This window comes from Chaetodon auriga, chromosome 14, assembly GCF_051107435.1.
Source record: "Chaetodon auriga isolate fChaAug3 chromosome 14, fChaAug3.hap1, whole genome shotgun sequence".
NCBI lineage: Eukaryota > Metazoa > Chordata > Actinopteri > Chaetodontiformes > Chaetodontidae > Chaetodon > Chaetodon auriga.
The window spans coordinates 25,885,855-25,901,887 of record NC_135087.1 but is presented as its reverse complement, the minus strand read 5'-3'; the positions used below and the strand labels follow the sequence as shown (position 1 = coordinate 25,901,887).

At 42.6% G+C, this 16,033-nt stretch overlaps 1 protein-coding gene across 17 annotated transcripts in view; it reads right to left on the bottom strand.

Moving 5' to 3' along the window:
* Positions 1–16,033, bottom strand: part of myt1lb (myelin transcription factor 1-like, b) — a 139,271-nt gene that overhangs the window by 45,332 nt on the left and 77,906 nt on the right. For 2 of the 17 annotated variants that reach the window (XM_076748635.1, XM_076748633.1), the window contains one exon: positions 14,354–14,459. The exons of the other annotated variants lie outside the window; for them this stretch is intronic. In XM_076748635.1, coding sequence (XP_076604750.1) covers positions 14,354–14,388 — 35 coding nt within the window. In that variant the 5' untranslated portion in view covers positions 14,389–14,459. The remainder of the gene's footprint in view (positions 1–14,353; positions 14,460–16,033) is intronic. 17 annotated transcript variants of the gene reach the window in all.

Below are 16,033 nucleotides of genomic sequence, written 5' to 3'. Positions count from 1 at the left end.
GAGGAGTGTGATCCCCGATAGTTGGAACACACCCTCCGGTCCCCCTTTTTAAACAGAGGGACCACCACCCCAGTCTGTCAGTCCAGAGGCACCGTCCCCGATTGCCATGCGATGTCACAGAGGCGTGTCAACCAGGACAGCCCTGCGACATCCAGTGACTTGGGGTTCTCAGGGCGGATCTTATCCACCCGCGGTGCTTTGCCACCAAGGAGCTTGCAAACTACCTCAGTGACTTCAGCCCAGGTGATGGATGAATCAACCTCCGAGTCCCCAGTCTCTGCTTCCTCTACAGAAGACATGACAGTGGGATTGAGGAGATCCTCGAAGTATTCCTTCCACCGCCTGACAATGTCCCCAGTCGAGGTCAGCAGCTCCCCACCTGCACTGTAAACAGTGTTGACAGAGAGCTGCTTCCCCTTCCTGAGGTGCCGAATGGTTTGCCAGAATTTCTTCGAGGCCGACCAGTAGTCCTCCTCCATGGCATCCCCAAACTCCTGCCAGACCCGAGTTTTTGCTTCCACAACCGCCCGAGCTGCCGCACACTTGGCCTGCTGGTACCCATCAGCTGCCTCAGGAGTCCCATGAACCAACCAGGCCTGATAGGACTCCTTCTTCAGCTTGACGGCATGCCTTACTTCTGGTGTCCACCACCGGGTTTGGGGATTGCTGCCATGACAGGCACCAGTGACTTTACGGCCACACCTACGGACGGCTGCATCAACAATGGAAGTGGAGAACATGGTCCATTTGGACTCGATGTCTCCAACCTCCCTCGGAATCTGGTCGAAGCTCTCCCGGAGGTGGGAGTTGAAGACCTCCCTGACAGCGGGTTCTGTCAGACGTTCCCAACAGACCCTCACAGTACGTTTGGGTCTGCCAAGTCTGTCCCGCTTCCTCCCCTGCTAGCGGATCCAACTCACCACCAGGTGATGATCAGTTGACAGCTCAGCCCTCTTTTCACCCGAGTGTCCAGAACATACTGCCGAAGGTCAGATGATATGACTACAAAGTCGATCATTTACCTCCGGCCTAGGGTGTCCTGGTGCCACGTGCACTGATGGACATTCTTATGCCTGAACATGGTGTTCGTTATGGACAAACTGTGACTAGCAGAGAAATCCAATAACAGAACACGGCTCGGGTTCAGATCGGGGAGGCCGTTCCTCCCAATCACACCCCTCCAGGTATCACTGTCGCTACCCACGTGAGCATTGGAGTCCCTGGTTGGAGCACTTTCCAGTACCCCTCCCAGGGACTCCAAGAAGGCTGGGTACTCTACACTGCTGTTTGGCCCGTAGGCCGAAACAATAGTGAGAGACCTATCCCCGACCTGAAGGCGCAGGGAAGCGACCCTCTCGCTCAGCGGGGAGAACTCCAACACATGGTGGCTGAGCTGGGGGGCTATAAGCAAGCCCACACCAGCTCGCCGCCTCTCACTGCGGGCAACTCCAGAGTAGAAGAGAATCCAGCCTCTCTCAAGGAGTTGGGTTCCAGAGACTATCTCTAGTCGGTACCGCTCAACCTCCCGCCCTAGGTCTGGCTCTTCCCCCCCCAGCGAGGTGACATTCCATGTCCCCATAGCCAGAGTCGTCGTCCAGGGATTGGGTCGTCGGGGCCCCTGCCCACAACTGCCACTCATAACACAAAGCACCGTCCCCTTCTGATCCTTCCTGCGGGTGGTGGGCCTACGGGAAGGTGGGCCCACGCCGCTCCTTCGGACTGCACCCGGCCGGGTTCCGTGGGCAGAGACCTGGCCACCAGGCGCTTGCCTGTGAGCCCCAACCCCAGGCCTGGCTCCAGGTGCCCTGACTAAAGTTAGTCCTCAGCTCCCCACCCCCTCACCCACCCTCACCTCCCCACTTCATGCCCATGTCCCTCTGACACACTCCTCTCTAATCACATATGATCTATTATTCCCTTTGATGTCTTTCCTTGGGGAGGTTGGTATGTAAAAATGAAGAAAAAAGCAGGAGCAGGATGAAAAAAGCGTAAACACCACCTGTTTATCTGACGCCCTGTCATGTCAGAGAGGTAATCTGCAGTCCTGTTATAATATGCACAGGAGGTAAATAAGGGGGGAAATTACAAAGGAAAATAATAAATAAAATAAACAAATTGCATCAGAGAGAAAGGCATCATGAGGGAGTCACATGTGTAGTCCACTGTACATTTAGTGACCCTGGCTTTGAAATGCTATCAAAGTGAGTTGGAAGTTGCATTAGAGGTTTATATAGAGACAGAATATGCTGGAGAAAACAGTCCTATTACTGTTTAATGTGCTAAGGAAGAGACTGTAATGTATACAGACAATATTGTATTGCTTTAATATCGTATTATTACACAAGTGAGTGTAGTTTTACAAGACAAGGAAAAATCTCAGTCCAGCTTCATCACACTGTTGAAATGATAACAACGGTGTCAGAGCCAAACTGAAATGAGCCCCAACCCCATGCAGTCTCAAGTGTATAAGGTAATGACATAACTGACAGATTCAACCAACTCTGTTCTTTTCACCCTCAGCCCTCATCACCTTTTTGGTGATATAAGGCTTTCCCATTAAACATGGAAATTTCCATTTCTCTGACAGATACTTCACAGAAGGGGGGTTGATGGCATAGACAGTGTTTTTTGGAAAGGGAAGTGGCAGATTTTGATTAATGCGACCTTATCTGGTTCTGCACATGGAGGCAGAAGGGTTGCTGAGCTTGGCGGGGGTGGATGGCTGCCTGTTCTCTTTTCCAGGCATCTTTCTCTCCTCTATTTCAAATGGTTTCACTCACTTGCTCTTCATTTCTACTACTGTCTTCTCTCCATGTCCACCCTTTTTTGGCTTGTGCACGCACTTTCTATCCCCGTTATAATGTAAGCTGTGCTTTAACATTTTGTAGTCACTTCGTGAGGCTTTCTGATAATTCTGCCTGATTTCCTTCTTCACTCTCTGTCCCGTCTTCACCTACTTAGTCTCTTTATCTATATATCCCTACTCCCTTTCCCTGGCCCACTTAGACTTTCCAGTTGTTCCATTCTATCTTTTCCTGTATTTTACTTATGCACTGTATCCTCTCCTCTCCTCCCCTCCTGCCAGGCAGAGATTGAGGTGCAGTGGTGCCGCTTCTCCCTGTCGCTCCATCACCACCTGGCCCAGTTCCAATGCTTTTAGTGAGGGCTATCTGTCAAGCTATGAATAATACAGGCCCAAGGTTGGTGTTGGCTTGCTAGCTGGCTATGTGGAATCCAAATGAGGTTTACAGCAGGAAGAGAGCACTTGACTTTTAGCTTGCTACCACGATCTCGCTACCAAGACAGGCAATTACTCAGCCCACAGCCTCAGCTGCAATCATAAATGCAACTCTTCACATCCGTGTCTGCACACACATGCATGTATAAGCAGACATGCACAACCCGTCTCTTTATCCAAATACAACCAAAATTTGTCAGAGACAGAGTCTAAATAACTGTATTGCCACACATGACAGAAATTTTAATATTTTCATACCAGAATACTTCTTCATCCTTTCTGGCAGTGAAAAGAAAGACCGTCCATATTCAGAAAATATAACAAAGTGCACAGTAATAAATAAATGGCTCAAAACAATTTTGACAGTGATTTCATGCAGGATCATGACAAAATCAGGCCATTAATTGAAGATATATAGCCATGCTAAGCACACACAATTAAGAAAAGGAGATAATTTGAATTGCAGAGAGAAAAAACTAATTTTATTTTTCAAGAAAGAAATTAGCATTTGTTAGTATTTGGTGAGGCAAACACAAACTAATTACTGGAACTGTTTATTTAAGAAGAATCAAGAGTGGAGTTACTTCATCTCTTATCTGTTGATTAACAGGAGACTCACTGTCCACCTTTATCACACTTGTTCTACAGTTATGGAAGCAGGTTATCACATGTATCAGGTGTACAACGCATGTATTGTCCCGTAATTAGCATTAGCATTCTAAGATGACAGTGTTAAGCCATCCATCATTGTTTCTAATCATTCATTGGTAGAGTGTGGTATGTAATTACAGAGTGCTAGGCAACGACAGGCTTCACAGGTAAAAATAGTCATGCAGAATGAGAGACTTCTGCATGTGTTTGGCATGAAGGAGTGTGTGCATGTGGGCAGGAGGACATGTGTATGTGGCTGTGGGCGTGTGTGTATGCATGCCTGCGTGTATTGTGGTAATGAGATCTAGTTAGTGATGCTCCAGAGTGTCTTATTAACAAATAATAACAGTGCTCCTTTGTTTTTTACCTCTCCTCCCATCTATTATTCACACCTCACAGATTTACTCATGATTCATTTACAGGAGCATCTTGTGCAACCTAAAAGCTAAATGTCACCCAAAACATCACTGTCTGGTGGTGCTATGTTTATGACCATGTAAATTTCCTTGCATGAACTATATTTTGTATCATGTGCATGTGTGTTTTTCATTGATCACTGAAAGTAAGCATAGATGCATGTAAAGATTTCCTGCATTAGATGACCAGTATTTACAGCAAAAACGCAACACTGCTGTCGCAAGACTGTTAAAAAACTGTGACTTCAACAATCTAGCTTCATCTTTATATATACACATAAGTGCGAATGATGGAGTGCTGTTTGAATATTTGAGTTGGATCTTTCCGGATCAGTAACGAGGGCTGTAGTGAGGCCATTCTGCTATTCAATCCCCCTATTGTGAAATCAGCATGGCGCCCTGTGTACTTTAGCTGGATTTTCTTTCTGCTGAAATTGCCAGGTTGGAGAGAGGCACTCAGCTGGGAATGCTACTCTACACGTGAAGTAGGTTGTGCATGTGTGAGTTCTTAGGAGATGTGTGTGTGGCTTCTATGTCTACATTTGTGTCAGTGAGCCGCTTCAGAGCCTATGTAGGTTTGAATCTACATGTGAATGTGCATGTGTGAAATTGTATTGCCCTTTGTTTCTCTCTCTTCAGGTGAAGAGTCTGTTCTGAAGGCACTGCTCCAGTTGAGGCCCCTTGAAGCTAGGCTGGCAGCACTTTACTCAGACAGAGGTAGACCTACAGTACACCATCTGTCTTAGCAGCAAACACTTAGTTGACCATCAGACAGCAGCCAGTGGTATGGCACCAGCAAGTAGCAATACCATACTCTGCAAATAATATCTGTCTCCATATTAACAAGTAATTCACTGTATTTTTCTATTGACTCCTAAAATGTTGTTTTTCTCAAAAAAAATCTGCCAAAATCAACCCAGTGTGGAATTCAGCCCCATGTCCATTGGTTCCTACTGAGGAAGTAAATGTCACAAATATATATTTTCACAAAAGGCTCCCAAGACAGCACTGGAGTTTTTAGTAAATGTTACTCAAATCTATCTATTAATTTATTTTATCAAATATATTTCCTGCAGCAGGATAGTGTATGTGGAACTGACTGAAAATAAATTACACTTAGAGCAGGAATGTCACCAAGTGCAACTATGTGGCTCACCAATGTCTTTTTAATATATTTGGAACAGTGGAACTCTATGGCAGAGAAGAAGAAAATACATCAGGATACAAAGATAAAACTTGAAAGTGGGATCAGTCTGTTGTTGTTTCTTCCTTTCCATTGCATTTGTCAACAATAATGAAAATAAAGCATATCATCATACCTATACTTTACGAAATATGGACTGATAAGAGAACAGTTTCTATATAACAACCGCAGTAGATGCTGTTCATCAGTTGTTTGTTACCTTACAATGTGCACAAAGCAATGATTACACCCATTCTGACTCATAACTCACCACATGTGGATGCTTGCTCAGGATCTCTTGACGTCACTTTTTAATGCACTAGTAACCCATTTCACACTATTTTTCAACAAGAGTTGTCCGATAGACTTCTGTAGACAGGCCATTCTCATTCCCATCTCATGAAATGATGTAGTGTAAAGAGTGAGAAAAGCCTGTATTTAGAGGCATGTGAAGTGGTTGGATGGGGGGACAGTACCCTCACCCATGAGACTGAGGCTTGTGTCCCGTGTGAAACCAAAAGTAAAGGTTGATTTCTTTTCTAAATTAAGTAACATAGTTATTTTAAGCCAAACCATGATCTTTTCCCGAAAACTCTAAAAGTTGTTTTATTGCCTAAAAGTTCCTAAAAGTCATTTCATTGCCTAAAACTGGCAAGGGACAAAGCAGGGACGGGACAAACTTTCCCATATAAGAGAGTTTGATGATTTCACAATGTTCTCAACAGGCTTTATTTTGAAAGTTTAATCGGACGTTGCTAACTAGATGTTATATATTTATTATTGCTAACTTGACTGCCGAGGCCTGCACATGAAAAATGACGCAAAAAGGGTACCCAGTGTCGTATGTGTTGAGTTGGGAGTGAGAATGTGTTGAATGATCTGTCACTCTTATAGCCTATTTCCTGCTTATCCAGGAACTCTTCTGCCATTTTTTGTTGCTGCTCTCATATCAGTCTGAATGCTTTGAGATCACAGCAGAGAGAGCAGAGATGACTGTGTGCCTGCATGGTGTGTGTTTGTGTGTGAGGGAGTAAATAGCGTACCAACTGTAGAGATGGCATTTAAGTGTCTCTCCCATCCCAATCCAACAGTACTGCAGACCCATTACCTTGGTGTCTATGTTTGTGTGTCCACCAGTATCTGTGTATGTGCATGTGCTTGTGTGTGGCTACAAATGTGTTTCTGAACCATTCCTCCAATCAACTCCATGGTCCCACCCGACTCACCCTCTATCTTTCCGTTCTGATCCTTTTCTCATTCATCATGCTTCTCTTCCTGTCTTCTTGCCAGAGGTCTTTGCTAAGGTGTAATTTAGAGCCTGCTGTTCTTTAATTTCTACCTTAGTCAGCAGGGGCGTGGCTGCCCTGCTGACACTATGGATACAACCTGTCAATCATTTCCCCCAGCCAGGAAACGGCGTTCAAAGTGTGAATAACTATTAAGTCTGCCTTGTGTGGTTTGAATTTAATGCCCTCTTGGTTTGGCATAGAGAGACATATGTATTGAGAGATAAAGCTAGGTCGATTTTAAGGCTTTTATTGTTGGTAAGAACAAGGTGAAGGCCCTCCTCATCTCTCCTTTTGTTTTGTCTAATCTTTTTGCCTTTCCTTTATTGTGTCCTCATTCCTCCACTCAGTTTTTATGGTATATTTTTCATACAACTGTACAAACACTCCTCAGAAAATGGAAAACTGTTCACACATCACACACATATCTCCAATTTACTGCAAATATCACAATATTCTTTAGTCTGTTCAACATTCATTATATCCACCACACATAATACTAACCCAGAAAGCCACCCCTTGTTGCACTGGCAGAAGCACAGATGACAGTGGGGGTGAAAGCAAGTGACTGAAAGAAAGTCTACTTAACATAAACATGTTAAGTGAGTTCGAATTCCTATTTGTTAAAGTCCTTAAAAGCTCAAATCAAAACTGGTGAGCATGAATTTTCCAACAGTTCCTCTACCTTCACTCTCAAGGTTAAATGAAACCTACTTTGGAAAACACACGAGTTTCGAATTACCGTTCTGTTCCACTGAACATTGTTGATTTATTTTTATGGTTACGTTTCATTCCGGAAATCACTTACCTCCAATAGTAAACCACAAAGAAGTTTAAGGACATCAATTCCCAAGATGCCTTGCACCAAATTTGCTTCTAACTTTCTGTGTCACTTTTAATTAATGTCAGCCACAGTTGCTTGTTGTAAGTACCTCAGTCAATCACCTGTATCAGTGTTGACTACTCTGCAGTGTACTGCCAGCCAAGCCTGATTACAACAACCAACACATAAATCGCTCATTATCCTTTGTTCATGAACATAAGACAAAATTGACTAAATGTCTCCTTCAGCTAAGTAACTTAAGTAATGACCTTCACCTTTACCTTTTTGAAGAGTAGTTATTGTAATGATGTTACTTTAACTCACATGGAAACGGATACAATCTACTCTACCCTCGGACTATGAATGGAGAGAATATTCACTAACTTTGCTTTGTTGACAGACAAAGGACAGGATTTGACTTATGCCTTAAGATAAGCCTTGAACTCAGAAACTGATTAGAGTTAGCAATTGTCAGGTCACTAAGCCCTGTCCCCCTTAGTAACTGTTGCTAGGCCTGTCATTTTTTCCTTTGTCGCACAGTATGCAGTTCACAGTGATAATAGTGGCAAATTTCATCAGTGTTACCTCGTGAGCTAATTAAGCTAAGATTAGCTACATTACTTGGTTGAAAGAATCCTGTAAAAGGAGTCTTAAATATGCACTTGACGGGTACAAACATGCCATTGTGCGAGAAGACTGAGGCTAATGCCCTTACATTCTCTTATAGTGGTGCAGCGCTAGTTAGTCCTTGTATTATAAGTACATAAAGGGGGAATGTAACATCCATCCATCTTCTATACCGACTATCCCTTTTGGGATTGCGGGGGGGCTGGAGCCTATCCCAGCTGTCAACGGGCGAGAGGCGGGGTACACCCTGAATGGGTCGCCAGTCGATTGCAGGGCAACATATTCAAGATTCAAGATTCAAGATTCAAGATGGCTTTTATTGTCATTGAGCATGGACATGTCAATGAAATTTGCATTGCAACCCCCGTGTAGAAAGAAAAGATAATAAAATAAGATAAAATAAAATAAAATAAAATAAAATAAAATAAAATAAGATGAACTCACAACTAAGATAAAATAAACTCACAAATATATATATAGATAGACAACCATTCACACTCAGACAATTTTCAGACTCACCAATTAACCTAATGAGCATGTTTTTGGTCTGTGGGAGGAAGCCGGAGTGCCCGGAGAGAACCCATGCATGCACGGGAAGAACATGCAAACTTCACACAGAAAGGCCCTGTCCGATTGAACCAGTGACCTTCTTGCTGTGAGGCACACACACTACCCAGACTTCACACAGAAAGGCCCTGCCCGACCCAGGATCCAACCGGCGGCCTTCTTGCTGTGAGGCACGCGCACTACCTGCTGCGCCACTGTGCCGCCTGGGAAAATTCTTATTTCCCTCTTGCATAATTGTGTTTTACTGCTTATCTTGCATACTTTTTTTGTGCTGTCAAACAGTATGTCTTTACTTCTAATGTTACAAGAGAAAAAATGCGAAGGCTAACCAATGTATTTGGAAAACATAACGCTACCAACTGCAATAATGCTGTACAATGACTCCCCTCTGTGCAAGGATGAGACTTCTGAGGGTCTTTGCACCTTGAACTATCTATCTATGTCAAATAACATTAACTAGGGTTAACAATGCAATTAATATAACATTTTTTGGCTTTGATGTCATTACTCGAACCCTTATTGAAATATAATATAAGGTAATGTATAGGGGAGCGTGAGGTAAGATGAGCCAGTGGGTAAGTTGACCCACCCCTTGTATCTAGGTTACCGAGAATGTTTTGTCATGTGACCATAAATTCAAGAAGCACCCATCATGTCCATCTTGCTGTGATGCAGAGAAGCACATGGGAGAAGTAATAAGTATTTTTTTTTGTACACAAAAAACTGTTTTTTGCTTGTCAAAGTAAATTTTCTGCATATCAGGTAAAATGACTGTTATGTCAAAGCAAATTTATACAGGTCTGAAATTATATATTATGTATTTTGGTGGATTACTAACATATAAAATCATGTGAATTACTTCACGACAGGTTAGCCTGAATTTCTAAGTTAGCCCATTTTGTCCAAAATGGTGGCTATGGGACAAAGTGAGCTAAAGGCTATGAGGTAAATTGAGCCAATGGTTCAACTTACCCCACCATAAGGCACTGAAATTCAGTTAAGTCTCTGACATATAAAATGGTATTTCAGTTGAATATACTCAACTGGTTTGTTGTTTTTGTCATATGTTAACCATTGTAGAAAAGGTATCATGCCGAGAACCTACATGAGGAAAACAAGCTGGGGCCCAACACCCCTTGAAGAGATGGAGAGAGCAGCCAATGATGTCAAGGGTGGCAAGTCCATCAGATCAGTTGCAAAAGAAAGAAATATTGACAAGCCAACATTGAGGAGGTACATGAAAAAGAGGGAGGCAAAGGAAGTAAAAACAGTAGGGTACAGTGGAACAGCAGAAGCAAAGAGAGTCTTCTCAGCGGAGGTGGAGAAGGAGCTAGCAGACCATATCAAGAAGCTTGCGGAGCAGTTCCATGGCCTAGCTCCAAAGAAATGCTGTGAACTAGCATTGGAATTGGCAGAAAGAAACAATATTCCTACCCCCAGCAACTGGAGAGAGAAAGGTTTAGCTGGTAGGATATGCAAGAAATAACATGACTCAGTAGGTTGGCATAGACTCATTTATTTTGTGTAGTTCAATACAGTATCATTACTTTTTTTAGGTAAAGAGCGGTTCAAGAATTTTATGGCATGCCACCATCTCTCCTGCCGTATGCCTGAAGCGACATCTTTGGGAGGGGCTACAGCCTTCAATAAAACTACAGTTGGGGAGTTCTTTGACAATCTGGCTAACGTGATGGACAGGTAAGAGAATACATATATTTACAAACATTTTTTAATTATTATTATTATTACCTTTATTTAACCAGGAAGTCCCACTGAGATTCAAAATATCTTTTATACGAGAGACCTGGCCAAGGTAGCAGCCAGTCACAACATATTAAGATGCAACAAATATGACATATTAAACAAAAAACAAACAAACAAACAAAAAACAAAACAAAACAGAATATTCAACAATAAAACAACAAGAACAACTATTAAAACATAGTGGACCTCTCAAGAAAATAAGCACATGTCTCCGTCACCACATTCTTTATGATGCCCTTAAATTTATTAATTGATATGAGTGTTTCTAATCCAAGATCTTTCTGCAGATTATTCCAAGCCCATGGGGCATAGTAGGAAAATGCAGTTTTCCCTAAATCAGTTAAAACCCGGGGTACATTGAAAAGAAACCACTTGGAGGAGCGTAGTTGGTAACTAACAGAGCTGACACAGAGAATTAATAACTATTTATGACAACTACATACAACAGCTAAGTAAATAAACAACAAACTGACACATTTACTTACCAGCAATAATTACCATAGTTTATTAAGGAATGTGTACTTGCTAATATTTTTTGCATTACTTAAGGTTTAACTATTCCGATTATCATCATTGCACTTTTCTTTGTTTTACCTGCATAAATTCCCTCCAAACATGATTTATAAAGTTGACGAAACAGGTAGTACAGTCACCAAAGCAGGTAGTGGCAGAAAAAGGAAAGAAGCAAGTGGGCGCACTTGTGACTGTGGTCTGTGCAGTCAATGCGACTGGTAATGCAGTCCCTCCCATGTTCATCTTCCCAAGGGTTAGATACAAAGACCACTTCATTACAAGAGCACCTCCAGGATCAATTGGTACCTCCACCAGATCAGGTTTGCATCAATGAAGACACCTTCGTTGTGTTCTTTGAACATCCAGACCAAGTGCTCCCGGACCTGCCACTGCTGCTAATCTTGGATAACCATGAAGCCTACATTTCACTGAAGGCTTTGGACATAGCAAAAACAAATGGTATTGTTATGTTCATAATTCCACCTCCCACATCCCATTGCCTGCAGCCTCTGGATAAGACTGTGTATGGTCCATTTAAGACCTATTACAACAGAGCTCTTGATGGTTGGATGAGATCCAACTCAGGCAAAACAGACAGCATATACCAAATCCCTGGCTGTGTGAATGATCCTTTCATGTCAGCAATGACACCACAGAATATCTCCTCTGGATTCAGATCCACTGAGATTATCCCTTACAACAGAGATGTCTTCTCCGATGCAGAGTTCAAGCCATCCATGGTGTCAGACAGGCCTAACCTGGAGCAGCAGCCTGCAGCTGCAGGTGATGCACCCGTGGTTTCAACCTCCCTTTCTGCTGAGCTATCTTCACCAGGCCCTGCACATGCATGTGCTTCGCCAAGTGACACAGATTCACAGTCCAACCATGCTGGATCCTATGTGTCTCCTACTGAGATTCTACCCTTACCCAAAAGTAAGCAACCCAGGAAACAAACAAACCAAAAGCGTGTGAAGACAAGAATCCTGACTGATACACCTGAAAAGCAGGCAATCGAATGTGCCCATAAAGAAAGGAAAAATAAATAGAAAGGCAAAACAGAAAGAACCATCAAAGAGCAAGGAAAGCTGAGGAGGAAACAAACCCTGACGAAAATCACAGTGGAAAGCAGCACTGAGGAGAGTGATGTTGCCATTCCCATTTGATGACACTTCTGAGCATGAGAGCTCCAGCAATGAAAGAACTGAACCAGATGTTTCAGATCCGGTAGTTGGTGACTTCGCCACCATAAAATTTGCATCCAAATGCAGGAGCCACCATTACATTGGCTTGGTTGACGGCCTTGAGGGCAACAAAGTGAGTGCCAGATTCCTCAGAAGAATCTGGGGGATCACTGACAGTAGGAACCCACCTTTGCATTCAAGGAAAAGGATGAGGCATCTGTCCCACGTAGTGATGTACTGAAGAAGCTACCTCAACCTCAAAAGGCTGGAGGAACTGCAAGGAGGGAGCAACAGTTCACATTCCCCTGCAACCTTGACAGTTGGAATATTGAATAGTTGTTTTGATTGAATGGTTAAATGATTTTAAAACTAACTGGTGGTTTGTTCCCAGAAGTTCAAAACTGTTAAAACAGATGGCTCAGATGGCTCAATTTACCCACTGACTTGGTTCATCTTACCCCTAACCTGGGGCAAGTTGAGCCACAGGAACACTTATTTTTTGAGAAGTTATTATTTTGGGCAGCTTTGCCAGATATGCATTTTGATAATTTCATTTGATAGGAGACATCCTGAAATAAAGGTATATGTTTTCATGCAATTTCTGTGTCATTTTTCCTTACCTCCAGGACAACATAAGTAAAAAGTGTCTCATGTTACCCCACTCTCCCCTATCTGCGTTCTTGTTAACAGTCATTAAATGTTTTTACAAGCAATATTAGAATTATAATATTAATAGAAACACTAGAGGTCAAATGTTACACCTGTCCAGATGTGCAGGGGTGATTGTAATAGCATATGGGGTCAACTGTAATACATACAGTACATATATATGTACACTATATACGAGAGTGTAAAGACACTATTGCCTTGAGAGAGGATGGCTAAGTGTCCAGAGGTGTCCTGAGGGCAGTCCAGGACAGAGCCAGCTCTCCTGACCAGCTTGTTTAGTGTATAGTTGACTCTATTTTGTATTCCTTTTCTTTTTCTACGTCTCTTTATTCTTGCTATTATTGCTGTCTGTAACACTGTCATTTCCGTTGCGAGTGGGATCAGTAAAGTTGTATCTTATCTTATTTTATCTCTTAATTGATAGTAGTTTGAGGTGCGAGTGCACATACACATGCAGTGCACATACACATGCAATACACACCCACCAGCTGCGAACCAACCTAAACACCCATGTATGGATGTCTCCAGAGTCTTATGGCACTTGCGGAGCCTCTGAACCTCTCATGTGATGCAGAGAGAGAGGTGGAGGATACCAATTGTGTGCCACCATCTAAACATATTAACGACTGCACCTTCCTACAACTTCTGTTGGATAGTCCAAACACTTTGATAAGTACACAAATGGGAGATGCACCATCTGAAGAGGGAATTAGCTTGGCCAAAGACAGCCAAGAGAGATGGAAGGCATAGAGAGAAAGAAGGCGGAAGAAAGGTAGAAAAAGAACAGGGATGGGACAAAGTGTTAGGAGGGACAGGGAAACTAAAAGCAGGAGAGCAGAGGAATGTCAAGATGAAGAAACAAGACGGGAAGAAAGGAGTGACCGAACAAAAACAGAGAGTGAGATATGGAGGTCTAGGGCATGCTGATGAACTGATATCCTCATGTAAGTTTCATTTTTTTTTAATTATCTGGCATGCACACTTGGTAAATGTGGATGTGTGTGGTATGAGACAGAGAGAATGAGACAAAAGACTCTTCATTCTTGTGCTCCCCAGCTCTCTGATCAATATGCCAGTGCCCATCAGCCCAGCAATGATGTGCAGAATGGCTACAGGGGCTCAGACCAGTTGGCATACAGGCTTGGCAACAGGGGCTGAGGTAGGTAGCTCAGAGTAATGAAGATTCTAACACAGACTGATCTTGTCTTTGAAGAGAATGGTGAGTTATAAGGATGAGGGACAGCTCCATGCGAAAGCAGTTTTCAATGTGGGTGAGACAAAGGGAATGAGAATCTGTGTGTGTGTGTGTGTGTGTGTGTGTGTGTGTGTGTGTGTGTGTTGAAGAGACGCCCCGTGTGAACAGCCAAGCCAGGGATTCACCGACACACTTCTCACATTACACAATTATGTTGAATAATTAAAATATTTCATTAACCTGATCATCATCATCATCATCATCGTCTTGACCATCAATTAAGGCTGGAGCCAGGACTTTACATCTCCCTCATTCGGCCAATTGCTGACAGAGGACAACCTTATGCCTTTTGTATGGGAGCAGAAATCAGAGGAGCAGAAGAAAAACAGAAGGAAAAAAGATCGACTTTAGCAGTTATGCACCTTAACTGTTAACTTAACTGACACCAGGAGTGACTATGAAATTTGCGTGCTCAAGGTGAAATCATGCATATCTGGATTTGGTTTCACTGAATTTTGTTGAGGAATGCCAATAAGGGAGTGAATAGTGCTACCTCTGCTAGACAGCCATTGGCACAGAGCCATTGACCTTGAAAATCTTTGCATATTGATAGCTTTTACACAAAATATTTTTTTCTGATACATGCAGTGAAACACCTTATTCCTTTTAGCAAGACATCCATCACCTTACATAAATATAGATTCAGTGCTTTGATGATGTGATACTCTAAGTGCCGCACTTGCTCAACTACACAACATCCCAAAACACAAAAATATCTTCATAAATCATGGCCTTTGTTTAAAATCAGGGGAATTCTTCACTGTGCATTAACACTGTAATTAACAAAAGCCCATGCCGTCCTAGTTACGTAAAACAGCTCTTTTTGTCTTTTGAAATTGGATTACTGCAGGAAAAGCCATCTATTTTCAGATATGGGGGATTCAGGGCAATTTTTATCTCAGTGCCTCTGCCATCCAGTCTCTGGCACAAAGCTTTTTCTTCCCTATTGAGCTCATGCGTTGTACTTATACACCCCAACAAACATGATTAGCATGACAGACTATAAATATTCAAATGATAAAGGAGTTGTGGAGGGGAATGTTTATGCTGTGAGCTCTTTGTCTCGCAGAGCCCCTCCCCCACCCACCTCAACTATGAAAACCATGATGAGGTTTATTGAAATGGAGTCAACATTAAAGCTATTATATTTTTTATTTATTTTCTTTCATGAAAGAAATTTAACCATGTATTTGCAGCTTTGAATGAAAAGCGATCTCTGGAAATTATTTTTTTAGATGTATGTGTTTCTGCATTTGCATGGTTAACTGACCCAGGTCTTTTATCTGCTAAGCTTGTGGGAGTGGTTCCAGACTGTCAGAAAGATGAGCTCTTGTCTTAATTTCTTAACATGCTGGGTGGAGACTGGATTCTGTTGTTTAGATTAGACAGCTCAGAAGAACCATACATGCTTCTCTTTGTGACCTTGTTTTCTTTGGTACTACTAGACTGTTGGAAAGATTGTTTGAGAAGCAAAAACCTATGTAACCACTGTTGTGTAGAGTGGCTGCATGATGCACAGACACATGCTGAGAGGACCCTCTTAAATTGCTTCTTCCCACACATTATCAAATCTGGACTTCAAGCTGACATTTATTCTATGTGTGGAATCAATGTCCTGTTTCTGCACTGTATGCCACTGTATCATAAGACACCAATAATATCACCTCAGTGAAACTCACAGAAGCTCACTGCTTATTGTACACTTCTGCCATACAGTATACAAACTTCCAGAAGTTATCTGAGTGTCGATGATTACCACAGTTCTGCTTCTGAACCACTGAAGAATTCTGAGGCCAGGAGAGTCAGGCACCTGAGTGCCATATTCTTGCTGAGACCTGAATTCCAGTTACTGGAATGATT